The 19,713-nt window shown below is 41.7% G+C and overlaps 1 protein-coding gene across 1 annotated transcript; it reads left to right on the top strand.

Moving 5' to 3' along the window:
- Positions 1–2,763: 2,763 nt before the first annotated feature.
- Rag1 (recombination activating 1) lies at positions 2,764–13,858 on the top strand. The gene is given in 2 exon segments (NM_053468.2): positions 2,764–2,843; positions 7,402–13,858. A coding segment is annotated over 1 exon segment (3,123 nt). The 5' UTR covers positions 2,764–2,843; positions 7,402–7,415; the 3' UTR covers positions 10,539–13,858.
- The last annotated feature ends 5,855 nt before the right edge of the window (positions 13,859–19,713 follow it).

Below are 19,713 nucleotides of genomic sequence, written 5' to 3'. Positions count from 1 at the left end.
TGAATTTGAAAAGGTCTTTTTAAAAGGGCCTTTGGGAAGTCACAGAAAATAAGTGCAGGCAAGTTGTGACAGAGGCTCTGGGACTTGGATGGACGAGTAGTTAGAAGGACAGCAGGAAAGCACGCTTGGGGAAGCCCAGGAAGCAAAGGACCTGAGAGCATTTTAGCTTCTCCACAGTTAGTCACTCAGCTAAATGGCTATGATGCAGGCTGGAATCTGTCATTACTTTACGTAGACTCTAACTGGCCCTTTTTGTTTTTTTTTTGCCTCCTGCAAAATTTGGTGGACACCTGTCAGCGTGTTCCATTTTGAATTTGCTCAGAATAACACGAAATCTTAGGTAGCTCTGACCTTGCAATTTTGTGGTGAAAGTCAAGGATTGCTTCAGGTGGGGTTCTCTCATTGAAACGATTGGAAAGGGTCATGAATAAAGGTTTAGTCTCTAGGCAAAAGGACCAGGGTCTTTTGCTTAACTTGTTTTATCCTGTGACACAAAAGTGGTCTCAGCTCACAGCAGGAGACAAGTACCAGCAAAATGATTGCATTGTGGGTAGCAAGGAAGAGACTGTCGGGTAAAACTGGGGAGAATATAGAAATATTAGTGCTCTTGACTTGGGGAGAATTTGGAATAAACACATCCATACGTTTTTTGGACTAAACAACTTTAAGTCTGTTTTTGTATGCACCTAATACTTTCAATAATTCACTAGGATTAGCTTTTATAATACTTCTGATTTGCTTGTTTACAAGAGTGATAAAGGACTGATAAAAGTGAGTGAGAGAGAGAGAGAGAGAGAGAGAGAGAGAGAGAGAGAGAGAGAGAGAACTCTGTTAATTATTGGGCCTCTTCCTTATGTTCTTATTCTAAACTGTTGATACGTCTTTTCTTGTTGAGTCTAAGTTTTCCAAAACTGAAAAGGATTGTACTTATGAATATTTGAGTCCATAAAAATTCCGATTCTGGCTTGGAGTCAAATGATATCTAATCAACTTAGCTCGAACTTAGGATACGAAGCCCAGAGGGACCCAGGGCAAGCGACAGTTTTGGCTCAGTCACCTTGTTGTCATTTAGTTTCAGTGTGCACAGAACTGAAGTCAGGTTTGGGGATATCCAGGCTTGCTGCTTTGCTCCAGCCATGTGACATAATATATTTTTATTTTTCTTTCAAGATGAAGTGTGAACAACTGACTTCTTTTCTGTGATCCTGTGGGATGAGTAGGAAAGGGTACTTGCTTCCATGGAAGTTATTCGTGGTTCTTCTCTCTTGTTCCAAGTGCATGAATTGAGGACCCGAGTTCAAGTCCCAGAATGCATGCATAAAAGCTAGGTACAATGGTGCACTGTCAATAATCCAAGTACTGGGGGGCTGGAGACAGGACGATCCCCGAGATTTTCTGGAATTCATCTATTGGAATTGTTGAGCCTCACAATCAACAAGAAACCGTGTTTCAAAAAAAAAGGCAGTGAGCAATGGAGCAAAACACTCAATACATGCTTTGACATCTGGCCTCTCCATGCACACTGCATACAGGTGCACATGCACCTGCACATGTGGTCATAAACAGACATGTATACATTCTCTCTCTCTCTCTCTCTCTCTCTCTCTCTCTCTCTCTCTCTCTCACTCTCACACACACACACACACACACACACACACACACAGAGAGAGAGGGAGAGACAGAGACAGAGACAGAGACAAAGACAGAGAGACAGAGGGACAGAGACAGAGGGACAGAGATATAGAGACAGAAACAGAGACAGAGACACAGAGACAGGGAGATAGACAGGCAGAAACAGACACCCACAAAACACACACAGAAACTGAGAGAAAGACAGAGACAGAGATACACAGAAACAGGGAGAAAGACAGACAAGACAGTTAGGCAGAGCCAGAGACAGACAGACAGATACACAGAGAGAAGACTTCATACTTCTAACCTATCTTGAACATCTAGTGGCTGAGTAACCATGGGCTAATTTTTCTCTAACTTGAAACGTTTCTCTAGAGGTAATACTGTTGAGTGCATAAATTTACGATAATTAAGTATGAAGAACTAACCCATTGCTGTAATAATGCCAGCCCTAAGTTGTAGGTGACCAGATTTAAACTTACAGTTTTTAAGGATCTAAAGCCTGAGTCATTTACATCCAGGTCTCCCGTTTTCAAGACTACAGTCAGGTTCAAACTTTGTTTTCTTTCAAGATGTATCAAAGACTTTCTTTCAAAGATGTTATCACCTGACAAAGACTTGCCCAGGTGGAGGTGTTCTGGGGGATATTTACAATATACAATTAATAAAGATGTATATGTTTGTTACTATTTAAAAGTCATTTACTAAGAACAGGTACCATTCCAAGAATTTTTTCCTCTGAGAATTCTTTCTCACTGCAGCTCCTCTTGCTGGCTTTCATTGCAGGCTTTTTCATGTAGAAATTGAGGCATGGAACTTTAGAGTCCAGGTGGAAACCAGACATTAGAGTAGCGATATCATTTCTACCCTGCATCCTCAGGCAACGGAAGGGCAGTAGCTTTTCAGAGTACACCCTGAATGTTTCTACACTCGGGTCCCCCAGCTAAGTTTCCTGAAGAGCCAGGTGCCAGCTGGAGCTGGGGTGGGGAGCTGCTGGCCTGTGATTGGCTATCATCATTTGTGGTTAGCCTTCTGTGGTGGCAGAGGGTGGGAAGGACAGTGAAAACTGATAAATAATGCAGCGTTGTGTACTATAGGACTAGAGAGCAAGGAGAGAATAGACAACATATGTTGCTATCTCTGTGGCATCGAATATTAACAACCAAACTGCAGACATTCTAACACTCTGGCCGGGAGGCCTGTGGAGCAAGGTAACTCTTGTGCTTTTCATGCCTTGAGCCAAAATATTCATTATGTTTTTGTGTTTCTAATCAGAACTATGAGAGATGGTTTCCTTGCAGGCATTGAAGGGAGGGGAGAGGAAAGCTGGAACTGATTTTGCTTTTGTTTGGAATGAAGAAAAACTAGAAAGGGGGTAAAAGGCCAAGTTCAGAGACATGGCAGGCTTATAGAACAGGTGGAACACATCTAAGTTGATATAAATGGATGCTATTGGCAGAGGAGGGCTCAAGAAGAGCGGCAGAAGCAGAGATGAGCTAACACACTGTTAGCTCAGGCAAGAAAAAAATAACAGGAACAAAGAACTCCAGGCAGGGAAGAAATGAGCAGTTTTCCAGTTTTGACATTTCCCCAACTGAGATGTCTGGTGTTTCAGAAAATGTGACCTGTATACCACTTCATCAGGACCACTGCAATATTTAAAAATGCAATTTCTGGACTCCATCCTAAGCAAATAGGCAGAGTCTCTGGGAGCTAATGATCTGCCTGCTTTGGAAAACAATCTCCGTAGTGGTTCTGACTCAGATTAATTTTGAGAATTGCCATGGGAGAGAGCCTACTCCATCTAAGGTTCTGCTCTCGGGTGTGTAATAAAGGGTTGTAACTCTGCATTGCTTTCTAAAGTGGTTCGGTGAGGGGTCCCCTGGAAGGAGGACGACAACTTCCTGGTTATTTTGTAGATGCTTGAAATGTTTTTGTGCATGATGGGGGGCAGACAATCAGGAGTGGTACCCGTGGAGAGAGCAAAGGAGTAGGACAGGTGTGACAAAGAGGGATCACACTTGCGTGCACAGAGTGTGACTGGAGTGGGGAGAGTGCTTAGTCAACAGAGTGCTTGCAAGTGTGGAGATCTGAGTGGGACTCCCCAAAGCTTTGTAAAACATCTGGGTGTGATATTCCATTCTTGTAATCTCCACACCAGGGAGAAAGAGGCATGGTCTCTGGGGCTTACTGGCCAGTCAGTGCTGATCTAACTGTTAGCAGGAGAGCGTGAGTCACGCAGTGGAGTGCACGTGTTGCAGTTAGGGCTGAGATAGAAATGAACTGCTGCTAGGCTTTCTCGACATCTCAGGTTACTAATGGTGTCTCACTACAAGTCACAGCATTGCCTCATCCGTACCACCCCAGGCTGGTTTCACACAGAGTCCATGGCCTATGGAAGGAGGGACATTACAGTCGTGGTGACAGATGCTTACAACACTGAGGTGATGCTGCTGACTGGGATAAGCTGAGCCAGCATCAGACCCTCAGCCTTTAGACTCTGAGGTGTCTACTCTCAGACCTATTGCTGCAAGAGAGGACACTGAGCATTTGAAGGATTTCAAATCACCCTTCCATGGTCCTCGCTTCTTGTTGTCTTCAGGTTGGATTTTAGTCCCCCCTGAGACATATTTATTAGAAGACAAACAAACAAACAAAAAAAGAATAAAGATGCTGGTCAGGTTTAAGACTTGGTAGGTCTTAAACTCCTTTGGAGATCAATTAAAAAGAAAGAATGTAAAAAAGACCTTGAGAACCTACATATCTGGTCTTAAAAATGTTTCATTTGAGCTGAATTGATCATATGGAAACTTCAAATAAAAAAATAATAAAATTAACAGACATTTTTCTTAGTTCTAATTGTACTTTCTGGTGATTAAGCACTATTAAGGTTTTAGTGCACCAATTTCTAGAATTCTCATCTTTCTGTGTGTACAAATATAAATATGTATGCATAAGCAGGATCCTGCTGTACTTGCTTTGTTTCTGTCTTACCTTCCTGCACATGGACTTCTTTTGTTTACTTCTGTCTATAGAAATCACACATATGTGTAATATATGCATAATGTAGTTTCTAGTCTCTGTCTGCTTTTCAAAGTGGCTAATAACCTTTCAAATAAATATCCCCAGGCATTATCTAAAAATTATCATATACTTGTGGAGGTATTTCTATAGAATAACTATAGAATATTTCCCCAAAGGAAATTTATCACACCAAAGACAACACATCTTAACATTTAAAAGGCTTTACTAAAGTGTCACTGTGCTCTTTTACTCTCATGCTACTCTCAAGGGTATATGAAAGTGTCTTGATTTCTTCATGCCTTCATTAAAACTAAATGATACCAATAGTTTTAATCTTTGATAATTGGAGTTGTTACAAGGACTCACTAAATCAGATTTTTAAAAGTTCTATCTTTTCCCAAACTCATTAAACATGTAGCCTCCACAGAAACTCCCATTAACATCCTTGTACATAGTCCCTTAAAACATATCATGTGCCTGCTATCTCCATTTTGTTTCAATGTTTCAGTACATTTTTATGATTTGAGTTGTAAAGCAACCTAAAAACTACATTTGATTTGACTGGCCATAGCTAGTAACTATCTCATTCCATGGGGACATTTCAACAGATGTGATTGGTGGGTTTGGTCATGATGTTTCAGGTTCGAGGAAGTCAGGGGAGGTTGACTTGCTGAATGTGAAAGGCCAATATTTAATGTGTTGAAAATGGCATTTGGTTCAAGCCAAAGGCAAGGAACACAGAGATTGGCTTTGCATTTGTTACAAGACAGAATGAAGAAACAATTGATCAGGAAACAACTTTGAGGCCTTTGCTTGGTTGCACTTGAAATACCTTTGGGGTTCTTGAGACCTTTGAAATGTTTCTAGGATTGTTTAGCTCCCATAGTTCTGCATTAGGAACAGCCAAACTGTGTTTCTTTATCAATCAAGTCTTAGAAATTTGCTCTTAATTTTAATGAAGAAAAAAACCCCCTCTGATGTGTAATACAGATACACATAGAATAAAGTATGTTAGTCTAAAGGGAAGAACTCAAAAAGCAATGTTGCTAGCAGGATCCAGGACGAGTACTTACCGCCATCACTCTGTTCCTGATGGCCAAAGTCCCACTCCTGGTCAAAATGTGTTCATTTGAGACATTAACTTCCTGACTACATGGCTATAAAGCTCACTGAGTTGGTTAATCTGTTGAAGGGAAAATGGATTTCTAGACACAAGTTGTAGGTTAAAAGAGTTAATCCAGACACAGTTGGGAAATATCGATGAGATGGTATGGTATGAACTAGGAAATGTAGGAAGTTTGGTCTAATTTGAGAGCATTCAGATGACACCATCTACTCTTCTTCTACATTGAGTTTGAAATTTGTATTACAATTGGCATATTTATTGTTGTTTTTACTACTATTCTTTTTAGGTTTATCTATTTTCTGTATATGAGTACACTATAACTAATTACTATCTTCAGACACACCAGAAGAGGGCATCAGATCCCATTACAGATGGTTGTGAGACAACTCGTGGTTGCTAAGAGTTGAACTCAGGACCTCTGGAAGAGCAGTCAGTGTTCTTAACCACTGAGCCATCTCTCCAGTCCCCTCCTTTTACTCTTTACTCTTATTAATACTTGAGACAGGGTCTCATTATGTAGCCCAGGGTGGCCTAGAACTCTCTAGGGTCGACCAGGCTGTTCTCAAACTTGTAGTGATTCTTCTGTTCCCACCTCTTTAGAACTCGATTTGTAGACAAACACCATCATTCTCTTCTGTAATTAAAAAAATATTTCTTTACTTTTTGAGGTTATAATGCAAACCCCATCATTTCCCTCACCTGTAATATTTTTAACCAGAAGAAAGTTGTTCCTCATATCTCTTCTCATTACTAACTGTAGTGCTAATGACCTTTGGTCTACAGTGACTTTCAGGATGACCTGTGTGAGTTTTGTCTGAAACCACTTGAAGTTTTCATCTTAGAAGTCCTTCATCTTCTTAGCATGCTTGTGGTATGGTTTGCTGCTGGTTTAAAGAGTTCTGTGGTTCTGTTTCTAATGTAGACTCAGCCTTCTAATTTACAGCGGCATTCGCTAATTAAAATCGTAAGCGTAATTATTATCCGTGATACTTATTATTAGTTTGCATTCATAAAGCTCGAAATTCACTCCATCCTTTCAAGCAGTGAGTAATTAGTTTCTTGGGTTTGTAGCTTTATCATCTCTTTATGACCCATTTGGAAGAAATAAACAACCAATCTCCCGGAAGAATGCTTTAAAAATCTAAAAATATATTGTCCAGTTGGTGTAATGAGGCTAATACAATTTGGTTTAGTATCCAGTTTATCACTGCATTTATGCACAAACAACTACTGAGCACCTAATAGGTACCAGGGATATTGGTAGATGAAATCAATCATTCAAAGATTCTGTCTTCAAAGATGTTCAGGTTTTTGTGGAAAGGGAATTAGATTTCACATATCTATATATTTAAAATCATGCATATATGTAGTATAAGTGTCCCCAAATATTGTCAGGAAAAGGATTGATCATTTATGGCTGTACGATCGGCACCTAACAGAGCTTATTAAAATAGATTTAATAGCTATCTTTGGAAAGAATTAAATGAATGAAAATTTGTGTGCATTGATCTCAGTTATTTCCAGAATACTGCAATATGATATGTATACTTTTCCTTTTTGTTTTTTGTTTGTTTGACACTTTTCTTAACTTGACTTTTCCCTCCCTCCATTTTCCCCAGGTAGCTTCGCCAAAATGGCTGTCCCCTTGCCATCTACCCTGAGACTCAGTTCTGCACCTGATGAAATTCAGCACCCGCACATCAAATTTTCCGAGTGGAAATTTAAGCTGTTTAGGGTGAGATCCTTTGAAAAGGCACCCGAAGAAGCACAAAAAGAGAAGGATTCCTCAGAAGGGAAACCTTGTCTCGAGCAGTCTCCAGTAGTTCTAGATAAGCCTGGGGGTCAGAATTCAGTTCTGACTCAACGAGCATTGAAACTCCATCCTAAATTTTCAAAGAAATTCCATGTTGATGGGAAGTCAAGCGACAAAGCAATTCACCAAGCCAGGCTTAGACACTTCTGCCGCATCTGTGGCAATCACTTCAAGAGTGACGGGCACAACCGGAGATACCCAGTCCACGGGCCCGTGGACGCTAAAACTCAAAGCCTTTTCCGAAAGAAGGAAAAAAGAGTCACGTCCTGGCCAGATCTCATTGCCAGAGTTTTCCGGATTGATGTGAAGTCAGATGTTGACTCCATCCACCCCACTGAATTCTGCCATAACTGTTGGAGCATTATGCACAGGAAGTTCGGCAGTGCTCACAGTCAGGTCTACTGCCCAAGGAATGTGACCGTGGAGTGGCACCCCCACACACCGTCCTGTGACATCTGCTTTACTGCCCATCGGGGACTGAAGAGGAAGAGACATCAGCCCAACGTGCAGCTCAGCAAGAAACTAAAAACTGTGCTCAACCATGCTAGACGGGACCGTCGCAAGAGAACTCAGGCTAGGGTCAGCAGCAAGGAGGTCATGAAGAAGATCTCCAACTGCAGTAAGATTCATCTCAGTACCAAGCTTCTTGCAGTAGACTTCCCAGCACACTTTGTGAAATCCATCTCCTGCCAGATATGTGAACACATTCTGGCCGATCCGGTGGAGACCACCTGTAAGCACCTGTTCTGTAGAATATGCATTCTCCGGTGCCTCAAGGTCATGGGCAGCTATTGTCCCTCGTGCCGATATCCATGCTTCCCTACTGACCTGGAGAGTCCGGTCAAGTCCTTTCTGAGCATCTTGAATTCTCTGATGGTGAAGTGTCCTGCCCAAGAGTGCAATGAGGAAGTAAGTCTGGAAAAATATAACCACCATGTCTCAAGCCACAAAGAATCTAAAGAGACTTTGGTGCATATTAATAAAGGGGGCCGGCCTCGCCAGCATCTCCTGTCACTGACGCGAAGGGCTCAGAAACATCGGCTGAGGGAGCTCAAGATTCAAGTCAAAGAATTTGCAGACAAAGAAGAAGGTGGAGATGTGAAGTCTGTGTGCTTGACGTTGTTCCTGCTGGCACTGAGGGCAAGGAATGAGCACAGACAAGCTGATGAGCTCGAGGCCATCATGCAAGGCCGGGGCTCCGGTCTTCAACCAGCTGTTTGCTTGGCCATCCGTGTCAATACCTTCCTCAGCTGTAGCCAATACCATAAGATGTACAGGACGGTGAAAGCTATCACTGGGAGGCAGATTTTTCAACCTTTGCACGCTCTTCGCAATGCTGAGAAGGTCCTCCTACCAGGCTACCACCCCTTTGAGTGGCAGCCCCCTCTGAAGAACGTGTCCTCCAGAACTGACGTTGGAATTATTGATGGGCTCTCTGGACTTGCCTCCTCCGTAGATGAATACCCAGTGGACACAATTGCAAAGAGGTTCCGCTATGACTCTGCTTTGGTGTCTGCTTTGATGGACATGGAGGAAGACATCTTGGACGGCATGAGATCCCAAGATCTTGATGACTACGTGAGTGGTCCCTTCACCGTGGTGGTAAAGGAATCGTGTGATGGAATGGGGGATGTGAGTGAGAAGCACGGGAGTGGGCCCGCAGTTCCAGAAAAGGCAGTTCGGTTCTCTTTCACCGTCATGAGAGTTACAGTCGAGCATGGCTCTCAGAACGTGAAGATATTTGAGGAACCCAAGCCCAATTCTGAACTGTGTTGCAAGCCACTGTGCCTTATGCTGGCAGATGAGTCTGACCACGAGACACTTACTGCTATTCTCAGCCCCCTCATCGCTGAGAGGGAGGCCATGAAGAGCAGTGAATTGCTGCTGGAGATGGGAGGCATCCCCAGGACTTTTAAATTTATCTTCAGGGGCACTGGATATGACGAGAAACTTGTCAGGGAAGTAGAAGGCTTGGAAGCTTCTGGCTCAGTCTACATTTGTACACTTTGTGATGCCACCCGTCTGGAAGCCTCCCAAAATCTTGTCTTCCACTCCATAACCAGAAGCCACGCCGAGAATCTGCAGCGCTATGAGGTCTGGCGGTCCAATCCCTATCACGAGTCAGTGGAAGAACTCCGGGACCGGGTGAAAGGAGTCTCTGCCAAACCTTTCATCGAGACAGTCCCTTCCATAGATGCGCTTCACTGTGACATTGGAAATGCAGCTGAATTCTATAAGATTTTCCAGCTGGAGATAGGGGAAGTGTATAAAAATCCCAATGCCTCTAAAGAGGAAAGGAAGAGATGGCAGGCCACCTTGGACAAACATCTGCGGAAAAGGATGAACTTAAAACCAATCATGAGGATGAATGGCAACTTTGCCCGGAAGCTTATGACCCAAGAGACTGTGGACGCAGTTTGTGAGTTAATTCCTTCTGAGGAGAGGCACGAAGCTCTCAGGGAGCTGATGGACCTTTACCTGAAGATGAAACCGGTGTGGCGCTCATCATGTCCTGCTAAAGAGTGCCCGGAGTCCCTTTGTCAGTACAGTTTCAACTCACAGCGTTTCGCTGAGCTCCTCTCCACCAAGTTCAAATACAGATACGAGGGCAAAATCACCAATTACTTTCACAAAACCTTGGCACACGTCCCTGAAATTATTGAAAGGGATGGCTCTATTGGGGCATGGGCAAGTGAGGGCAATGAATCTGGTAACAAACTGTTTAGGCGCTTCCGGAAAATGAATGCCAGGCAGTCCAAGTGCTATGAGATGGAAGATGTCCTGAAACACCACTGGCTGTATACTTCAAAATACCTCCAGAAGTTTATGAATGCCCATAATGCATTAAAAAACTCTGGGTTTACCATGAACTCAAAGGAGACTTTAGGGGACTCTTTGGACATTGAGGACTCTCTGGAAAGCCAAGATTCAATGGAGTTTTAAAGTTGGTATTTGCAGATGTGTTTTCCTTTGGGTTGCAGCGAGGTCTTCTCTTAGCACCTAGCACATTGTTGTGTGGGTGGGTCTTATCATCCCAGGGGTGACAGGCTGGAGTGAGAGGCCAGAGGTGCTGTCACCTGGTCAGGGATTGATAGTTGACGAGATGAGATTGCCTGAGTCGTTTAGTGAGGCCAGAAGAACAACAGGAGAAATCAGTTACTTGGAAGCTCAATAACTTGGGACAGCGGTAGCTTCAGGGGACCAGGGATGCACAGAGATATGTGTGTGCATGCCACTGCGTGCCATGAAAATTAAAGCCAGGGCTGTCAAAGGACAGCCAAGCATGCTAGGAAAGAAATTTGTCTTGGGTATGTCTTTTTTCTTTTTTTCCACCTGAATTTATTATATTTTATATTGAGATATAATGCTGGTTTTTTGGCCATGTCATATTTTGTAGAACTATTATGTAAATTTCACGTATGTTAATTTATTCTGCAAGATTCGAAGGAGCCTTTGAGTTTTCTCTAACAACACTCTCCATTTGTAGGACATGGTAGCCATTACCAAGGGCTCTTAGTGCATTGTCTTTTGTGCTACGTTTATGCAGAAATAAATTAAATCAAGACAGGTTTCAGAAAAACAGCCTTTTCCAGGTTTAAGTGGCCTCAGTATTGTCACTTTCAGTGTCTAGGAGGACATCTGGTGTCATAAAATTTTCAATGATGAAGGTAGAGAACCTTTTAGCTACAGCTACCTATTAAGTATTGATAAACTCGTGTTCACTTAGCTGTCTAGAGCCAACTCTGGTTGTTTATTTTTACTTTTTAATTAAGAGTAATTTATAGTCTTGGTGTTTTTCCATGTGATCTCAAGGTTACAGATTTTTAAAATCCCTATTTCCTTACTGCCTGAAAACAGATTTAATACCTGCTGAAAATGTCAGATTTTTCTCTATATGAAACATGGGTCAGTCTGAGTAAGTCCAGGGTTCTTAAAGGCCTCTGTTTCTGCTATGCGTTATTATTTTGATTATGATCAGTTGAGTTTCAGTGTGTGCAGATCTTAGTATCGGTACAGCGCTGCACCTTTTCTATTTGTTACATTTAGATGGAGTCTACTTATAATAGAGTAGAGGAATGAACATGTGTACATTGTTTATTTCCATTTTATCACTTCTGGATTTTTTGAATTGTCCCTCAAATTACAGGGATGATCAATACCTGATTTTGAATTTAAACCCAAGCCTGTCTCTTAATCTGGGTTCTTTATACTGTGTTTATGTTGTTCATATGGTAGCATTAGAATTTATTTAGGATAACTAACCACTGCAGCTTACAATCCCGAGAGTTATGTTTTTTGGGATGGAAAGTCATCTGTTTGTCTTGGGCCTTTGGATAGAATAAAATTGGGCCAAACCTCTAAGGAATCCATAAACCCTCCAGTGGCTGCGGTTATGTGGAAACTATTTATGTCCTTAGGAATTCAGCGTTTGCCAGGCACCAGCAATTTAAGAGCAGGCATGGGATTTTATTTGCTAGTGAGTCATAATGATATGTTAGCGTTAATTAGTTTTTTCTTCCTTTGATTTTATTGGTCATAATTGTCAGTCTTCATACACAGTATATCAAAGAGCTTTGTAATTTAGCTGTCAAGTGTGCAAGAGTGACATTACCCTAAATGACACACATTTGGGGCAAATGCAGGGATTGCATTTAATGCTTTCTACTGGAAGATGCAGCCATTTTCTTTGCTTTCTGTTTGGAGCACATCGAAGACATTCATAATTTAGTTGTCAAAAACATGCACACGCTTAAGTATTATCTTAAAAACCCTTTTTGTTTTGTCATTTGCAAACCAATTGGCTCCTAAAGCACCGGTCCTTTCATCCCCTTTAATCTTTACAGATGTCTGTGCACTAATAAACAGCTAAGTTCCCACCGTCCTCCTGCTCCCCAAAGCATGCTGGCACTGTTCGGTAGCCGTTTTCCCCACTCACTCTGTTAGTCAATTGGCAGCACTGTAAATACTGCCCAATATTAAATTCCCCTTGCTAGGATTGTAGGACAATTTCAGAAGCATTTGACTCAGGGCATGATTTATAGCACAATCTTCTCCCGACTCTCCTAATCAGATCATATTCTGATAAACCTCAAGAACACCTGGCCACAGGATTTCAATATGTAGAGTGTCCCCTGTGGCTGTTTGTTTCCCTCAGTGTGGAGACTGCAGTATCCTCAACCCTGCTCTAGGGATACTCTACTTTTATTTTTGAGAAGGCCCATTGCAAATGCAGGCATATTCTTCAGGGAAATTCACCCCAACGAATGGGGGATTTCCCCACTGCTCCCCCCAACCTCCCTCCCCTCCAGGGCTGGAGAAGTGCAATACTTTTTTTTCTGTTCTGAAACCTGAAACCTGTTTCTATAGGTCTTGCCAGCCTTCTGCACTGCACTGCAGGGACCAGTGACTGTGGCTGATGAAAATTGATGAATGGTGGGTGAGAGGTTAAGAAGTGTCTTGGGATTAATAAACATGCACACAGATGCCAGAGCAGCGGGGAAAGATGTCTCTCAGGTGGATAGGAATTTAATTTTGTCTCAATGTGTTTTCACATTGCATGGAAATAAAGATTTTTTTGGGGGGTGGGGTGGGGTTGAAAATATGGGTTTCATATGATTTCACACAGATTTCGAATTCTACACAGCTAAGAGGCAGGATTGGAGGAATAAGCCAGGATCTTGCACATACTAGGCAAATGTATATTTGAGGAATATTCCCAGCTTTCTTTAAGCAATTTTTGAGATAAGGTCTCACTATTTGCGCAGGTTGATCTTGAATTTGAGACTCTCCAATGCCAGCCTTTGAGCAACTAGGATGACATATGTGTGCCCACTTGACTAATTTTGCAAGCAGTTCTTTGATACACGTGTATGCCTTTAGATATTGTATGATGGTTGTTCTAGTTTTCCTTTGTTAAGATATTTTAAGTCAAAGTTGATACTTTGTTGCCATTTAAAATTTTTTTCTTTCTGTAACTATCTATGTAAGCAAAACCCAGAATTAATTAGTTCTGGGAGATAATTTGTGGGATTGTGTTTCACTTTATTATTTTTTTTACATATAATGATACATTTTGTTTAATGGCTTCCAGGAGTCTACTTTTCCTGAGGAGAGGTTTAGATACCAGGATGCATTGTACTATTTGATTTAAGGACCTGTATTTCCATGTTAAATGTTTTCAAATGGAAGAACATGAGTTCGAAACTTCTTTTCATATTTGACTCTTTAGCATTATGATTATTTTCATGATTTTTGTGTTTAAGTATTTGGAATAAAAGTTTAAGGTCTGAAAATAACAGGTGTTGTGATTTATATTGGTGCCACATCGTCACGTATCAATTATTTTGGCTGCCCATAGTTAAAATTATCACTCCCCCCCTTTTTTTTTGAAGGATGTAAAAATGAATTTGGTGATTGTGATACTTAGTCTGAGATGTCAACCCGAGAAACAGAATCACCCGAGAGTCAGGACTTTGGTCACACCCGTGGGAGCATACTTTCATTGGGTTAACCAATGAGAAGAACCTCTCTGTGAGTGGCATCATTCCCTTGGGTGGGATCCTGGACTGGGTACAAAGGGAGAAAGTGAGCTGAGTCCAAGCATTCATTGCTCTCTGCTTCCTGACCAGCTGCTTCAAGTTCGTGGGGCCTTGACTGCCTTGCTATGACGGATGCCTTTGAATTGTGAGGTGAAATAAATCTTTTTGCAGCTGAGTCGTTGGGGGCAATTTATCACAGCAATAGGACAGGGAAGTAAGACAGTGATGTTTGAAACAAAGGGTACTAGATTAATGATAAAAATATAATATATCACAACACAGGGTGAAAGATTTTGGTTCTAGATACTTAAAGCAAGCAGTAAAACTTTTCTTTTAAATTCTTTTAAGAATCTTCTAGAAATTCTTATAACCCCAAAACCCGTGATTAAAATTATGATTTTCCAGTTGCCCACAGTCACCTACATTATGGCAAAGCTAGCCAGACCCCAGGCTCATTGCCCAGTGCTAGCAATAATAATCAACAGGCATGGTAGAAAGCACTTGTCGTCTCAACCCTTTGGGAGGCCGAGGCAGAAAAATTGTGAGTTCAACGCTGACTTACTGGGTACAAAAGACCAAGTCAAGCCAACTAAATATATACACACAAAGCCAGATCAAACTAGATACCTATCATTTACCAAACTTCTTTTTTTGTGGTGCAAAGTGATGGAAAGCAACTTTACGTACGTTGCCACATTCTATCCTTTTGAACTAGGTACTTCTGTGATCTCCATCTTCACTTGTGGTCAGGGAAGCATCTAAGCCGGAATCACATCTTTACAATCTACTCCCTCTAGTCCATCTTTGTGCGACTCTTCCTTTTACTTAAGTCGACACTTCATGTTTTCTTTCACTTTGGACTGGAATTCAATCTGTCTCTCTTTACAGCTACACCGGTTCTTAAAATACTGTCCTTAGCAGTCAAATAGCTTGTTACCAAGACCTAATTGCCTTTAAACTAATTTATCATCTCCGTTTCACTCTCCAAGAAACGCAGATCATTCCAGAACATGGTCAGTAGCAAGTTAGTCCCTAGTGATACTTCCGGACCTGACCTTTTGAATATTTGAATATGAATCCTGCTTTTATCTTTACTTAAAAGTAAGGCACAGTTGGAGTGCACTTCCTTCATGATATCATTTCTAGCTACTTCAGCCTCTATTTCATTTTATTTGAAGATTCATACATGAGTACACTGTATTCACATAATTTTTAAACCCCACTCTCTCCGTTAACTTCTCCTGTATCTTCCAACTGCCTCTTGTTGTTATCTAATTTCTTGTATATTTATTTTTATTTTCTTGATGTCTTCCAGTTTATTCAGTTTACTTTTAAATAGGCATCATAGATTTTATTTTATTTACTTTTATATTTTTTTAGGTATCAATTACAAGCACATTTGGTTTGCAGTAAACTACTGATGGCTTCTTAATACATATGCAAAAGTACTTGTAATGTAGGACTCATAGATTTTAAAAGATGGGCAATGACATTAGAAGACAGTTCACATGGTTAGAAGAGCACAGAGAAAACACAGAAAATACAGCCTTGACATTAGAGACAAGTGCCGAGAGGAAACAGTTTCCTTCCCCCTCCCCCTCTTTATTCTTTTCCCATTCGTTGCTTCTAAACTATATTTTTGTTTTACACAACACACACATATGTATATATACAAATATGTGTATATATGTATATCTATATCTATACATAAACTACTGAGTAAAGTTAGTGCTTCCCTTATTTGCATGTGTTTAGGGTTGATGGTGCCATCACCGCTGTGGTACTGAAGCTTTACAGCTGTAGAAGACTGTTGGTAAACTGTCTCATATAGGATTGGTGCCCCTTCTTTGAAGATAATATCCCCACCATCACGACCAACACCACCACGTCATCACCATCAACACCTTAATACAAAACCAAATAGAAGTGGCTCTCCTCTCCTCAGCAGACGCTGACTGCCTGTAGCTCATCTCAGAGGAAAGGGGGCCCTGAATTTCTTCCATCCATGTTAACATGTTGATTGACGTGGTCTTTACAGGACTTCTTTGGGTAACCATATTATTGAGAGTTCATGGGAGCAACATCTCTGTCCCGTCAGAGGAAACCACCATGTAGCAGTTGTTCTGGTCCATAAGCTCTTATAATCTTTCCATCTCTTTTTCAGAAATTTCCCCTTGGATTTAGGTTTTCGGGTTGTGTTATAGATGTCCCATTTGGAGGGCTGGGCATCCCATGGTCACTCATTTTCTGCATTTATTTTGACCACTTGAGGATATCACCAATAGTTTCTGTCTGCTGCAAAAGAAAGCTTTTTGACAAGGCACGAGAGTTGCATTGATTTGTGGGTAGAAGGATGGACATTTAGAAGGCAATTGGAAATTATATTACTTCAATAATATGGCAATAGTTGATCCTCCTCTAAGCTCCACGACATCTCTAAACATGGGCTGTTTTACAGTATCAGGCATGAGTTTCTACCAGTTGAGTGGCCTTTAGTTCCAATTAGACATCTGTTAGCTTCCCTTGAGTCCCATCCTTGCCAAGCTCAGATATCTTTCTGGTGCCATCACTGCTGTGGTTCTGAAGCTTTACAGCTGTAGAAGGCTGTTGGTAAACTGTCTCAACCTTTATTACACTAGAGACTGGTGCGGGTGAGCAGGCTCTCCTGTAAGTATTTATGGGCTGCTTCTTCTCAGCAGACGATGCACGCTTGACACTGAGATACAGTGGCCAATAGCATAGTTTGGTTCACAAGGAGCTAGGCATCAAGATATCAACAGTGAGGCTAATGAGGGTTCACGTGCCAGTGTGGAGGAGAAAAAGCATTAGATACAATTACAATAGATAAGTATAAAAAAGTATGATATGATAGTAGAATTTAAACTGGGGAGTGAGAAAAAAGCACCTAGGAAGAAAGAACATTTAAGTGGAGGTCAATTGCATGAGCGGGCTGATGTTAGGCCCGTTACTTAGAGCAGAGAGCCTCTAGGAAGACTTTGAGACAGGAAAGCATTCAGTGTTTGGGAATTTAGGAAAGAAAAGTTGACAGTAAAAGACTGGCAGTTGGGGCTGGACTACTGGGGAACAAGGCAGAAACTTTGCCTGTAGGATGCAGTGTATACCCCTTGTGTGCAAAAGGAAACCATTGAGGACATGTGTTCTAAACCACACTGGACTGAGGCACAAGGGGGTTGCTTTTGGAAAGTATTAAGCTCAAGGGACTCTGTCCAGGTATGAGATAGGTTATGTGTGTACATGGAAAGGAACTGGAGGCAAGTTTAACCACCCTCTTTTACCTCAGTGGTACATTGTCTACAAACGAATGTCTTACTCTCTCAGGCAGTGGTGCCCAAGTCTAGGTGGGAAGAGATGAAGGAAAGTTATTAGTACTTAAAGGTCCCATCTTCTTATGAAGTTGTTTATTTCCCTGTTCACTCCTCTTTGGACTTAAGGAAATTTCCTTTCTCCTTTTATTGCTTTCTAGTCTCTCCTGAAGATGACAATGTATTTCTGACTTAAGAAAACAACTCATTCTGGGCTGGGGAGATAGCTGATTTGTTATAGTGCTTTGCATGAAAGGGGACTGAGTTTGATCTTCCGAACCCACATAAAAAGCCAGGGTGATAGAACCCTCTCTTAATGTCAGTGCTGGGAGGCAGAGACAAGACCATTTATGATATCCAGCTAGTCTAATCTACTTAGTCAGTTCTAGGCCAGTGAAGGACTCTGTCATAAAAAGATGGAGGGATGAAGAATGACACCCGGGGTTGTCTTGTGACCTCCACATGCATAAGCACACATTCACACACACTCACACACAGTGTACACACTCATACACCTGTGTATGACATATAGAGAGGAACATGTGTACACACACAGACACACACACACACCCTAATTTTTTGAATGCCAAGATCTGTGTATTTCTACACTGAGGTCTGATCAAAAGTCTAGTGAGTTGGTCCATCTCTATATCTATTTTCCATCTTTGTCCTTAAACAAATTCATATTTTTTGTTGTCTTAAATGATTCGGTCATTCTTTGCAACACAGATTTACCATTTTTAAAGTGATCACTATACATTTTGTAATCACTTCAAGTGGCATGGTCTACATGTTTTGTTATCTTTGCTACAGTAATTCTTCAGCAGACATAAAATAGAAGGTCCGAGATATTTTGTTTCCATTTTGTGGTTTTTTTTTTTTTTGGTGGATTCCAGGTTAGAAAAGAGTTTATATTTGCACGGGCAGCCTTTTCTGCATAAATGGCTCAAGTACAAGCAGTATCTTTCCTTCCCTGTTCTTGGCCTCTTTCAATGGTGAGACAACAAATTCTTTGGAGATGAATTTTTTTTTGCAGGTCCCATAATGTTTAATGCGGATCTTGGAATTAAAAATGTGTGTGTGTGTGTGTGTGTGTGTGTGTGTGTGTGTGTGTGTGTGTATGTAAGCATAGTTATGTAACAGTGGAATCATGTGCACATATGGGCATGTGAATGTGGATGGAGGCCAGAGGCCAACTTCAAATATTGTTTTTCCTCCGCGGCCATCTACCTCGTTTATCTTTATTTTTTGATAAAGGATATTGAACAATGATGGAGACTCACGAATAGACTGTTTTCTTATCAGGGTTTCTATTCTTGTACAAACATCATGACCAAAAAGCAAGTTGGGGAGGAAAGGGTTTATTCAGCTTACACTTCCACATTGCTGTTCATCACCAAAGGAAGTCAGGACTGGAACTCAAACAGGTCAGGAAGCAGGAACTGAGGCAGAGGCCATGGAGGGATGTTTCTTACTTCTCCTGGCTTGCTCCACCTGCTCTCTTATAGAACCCAAGACCACCAGCCCAGAGACTGCACCACACACAATGGGCTGGGTTCTCCCCATTGATCACTAATTGAGAAAATGCCTTACAGCTGGGTCTCATGGAGGCATTTCCTCAACTAAGGCCCCTTTCTTTTTTTTAAATTTATTTAATATTTAATAATAATTCTTTGGTTTCCGGGCAAACATCCCCCTCCCCCCTCCCCTTCCTTATGGGTGTTCCCCTCCCAACCCTCCTCCCATTGCCGCCCTCTCCCCAACAGTCTAGTTCACTGGGGGTTCAGTCTTAGCAGGACCCAGGGCTTCCCCTTCCACTGGTGCTCTTACTAGGATATGCATTGCTACCTATGAGGTCAGAGTCCAGGGTCAGTCCATGTATAGTCTTTAGGTAGTGGCTTAGTCCCTGGAAGCTCTGGTTGCTTGGCATTGTTGTACATATGGGGTCTCGAGCCCCTTCAAGCTCTTCCAGTTCTTTCTCTGATTCCTTCAACGGGGGTCCTATTTTCAGTTCAGTGGTTTGCTGCTGGCATTCGCCTCTGTATTTGCTGTATTCTGGCTGTGTCTCTCAGGAGCGATCTATATCCAGCTCCTGTCGGTCTGCACTTCTTTGCTTCATCCATCTTGTCTAATTGGGTGGCTGTATATGTATGGGCCACATGTGGGGCAGGCTCTGAATGGGTGTTCCTTCAGTCTCTGTCTTAATCTTTGCCTCTCTCTTCCCTGCCAAGGGTATTCTTGTTCCCCTTTTAGAGA

This window comes from Rattus norvegicus, chromosome 3, assembly GCF_021556685.1.
Source record: "Rattus norvegicus strain SHRSP/BbbUtx chromosome 3, alternate assembly SHRSP_T2T, whole genome shotgun sequence".
Taxonomy (NCBI): domain Eukaryota; kingdom Metazoa; phylum Chordata; class Mammalia; order Rodentia; family Muridae; genus Rattus; species Rattus norvegicus.
Note: the sequence above shows the minus strand (reverse complement) of the source record. Positions and strands in the feature narration are given on the sequence as shown.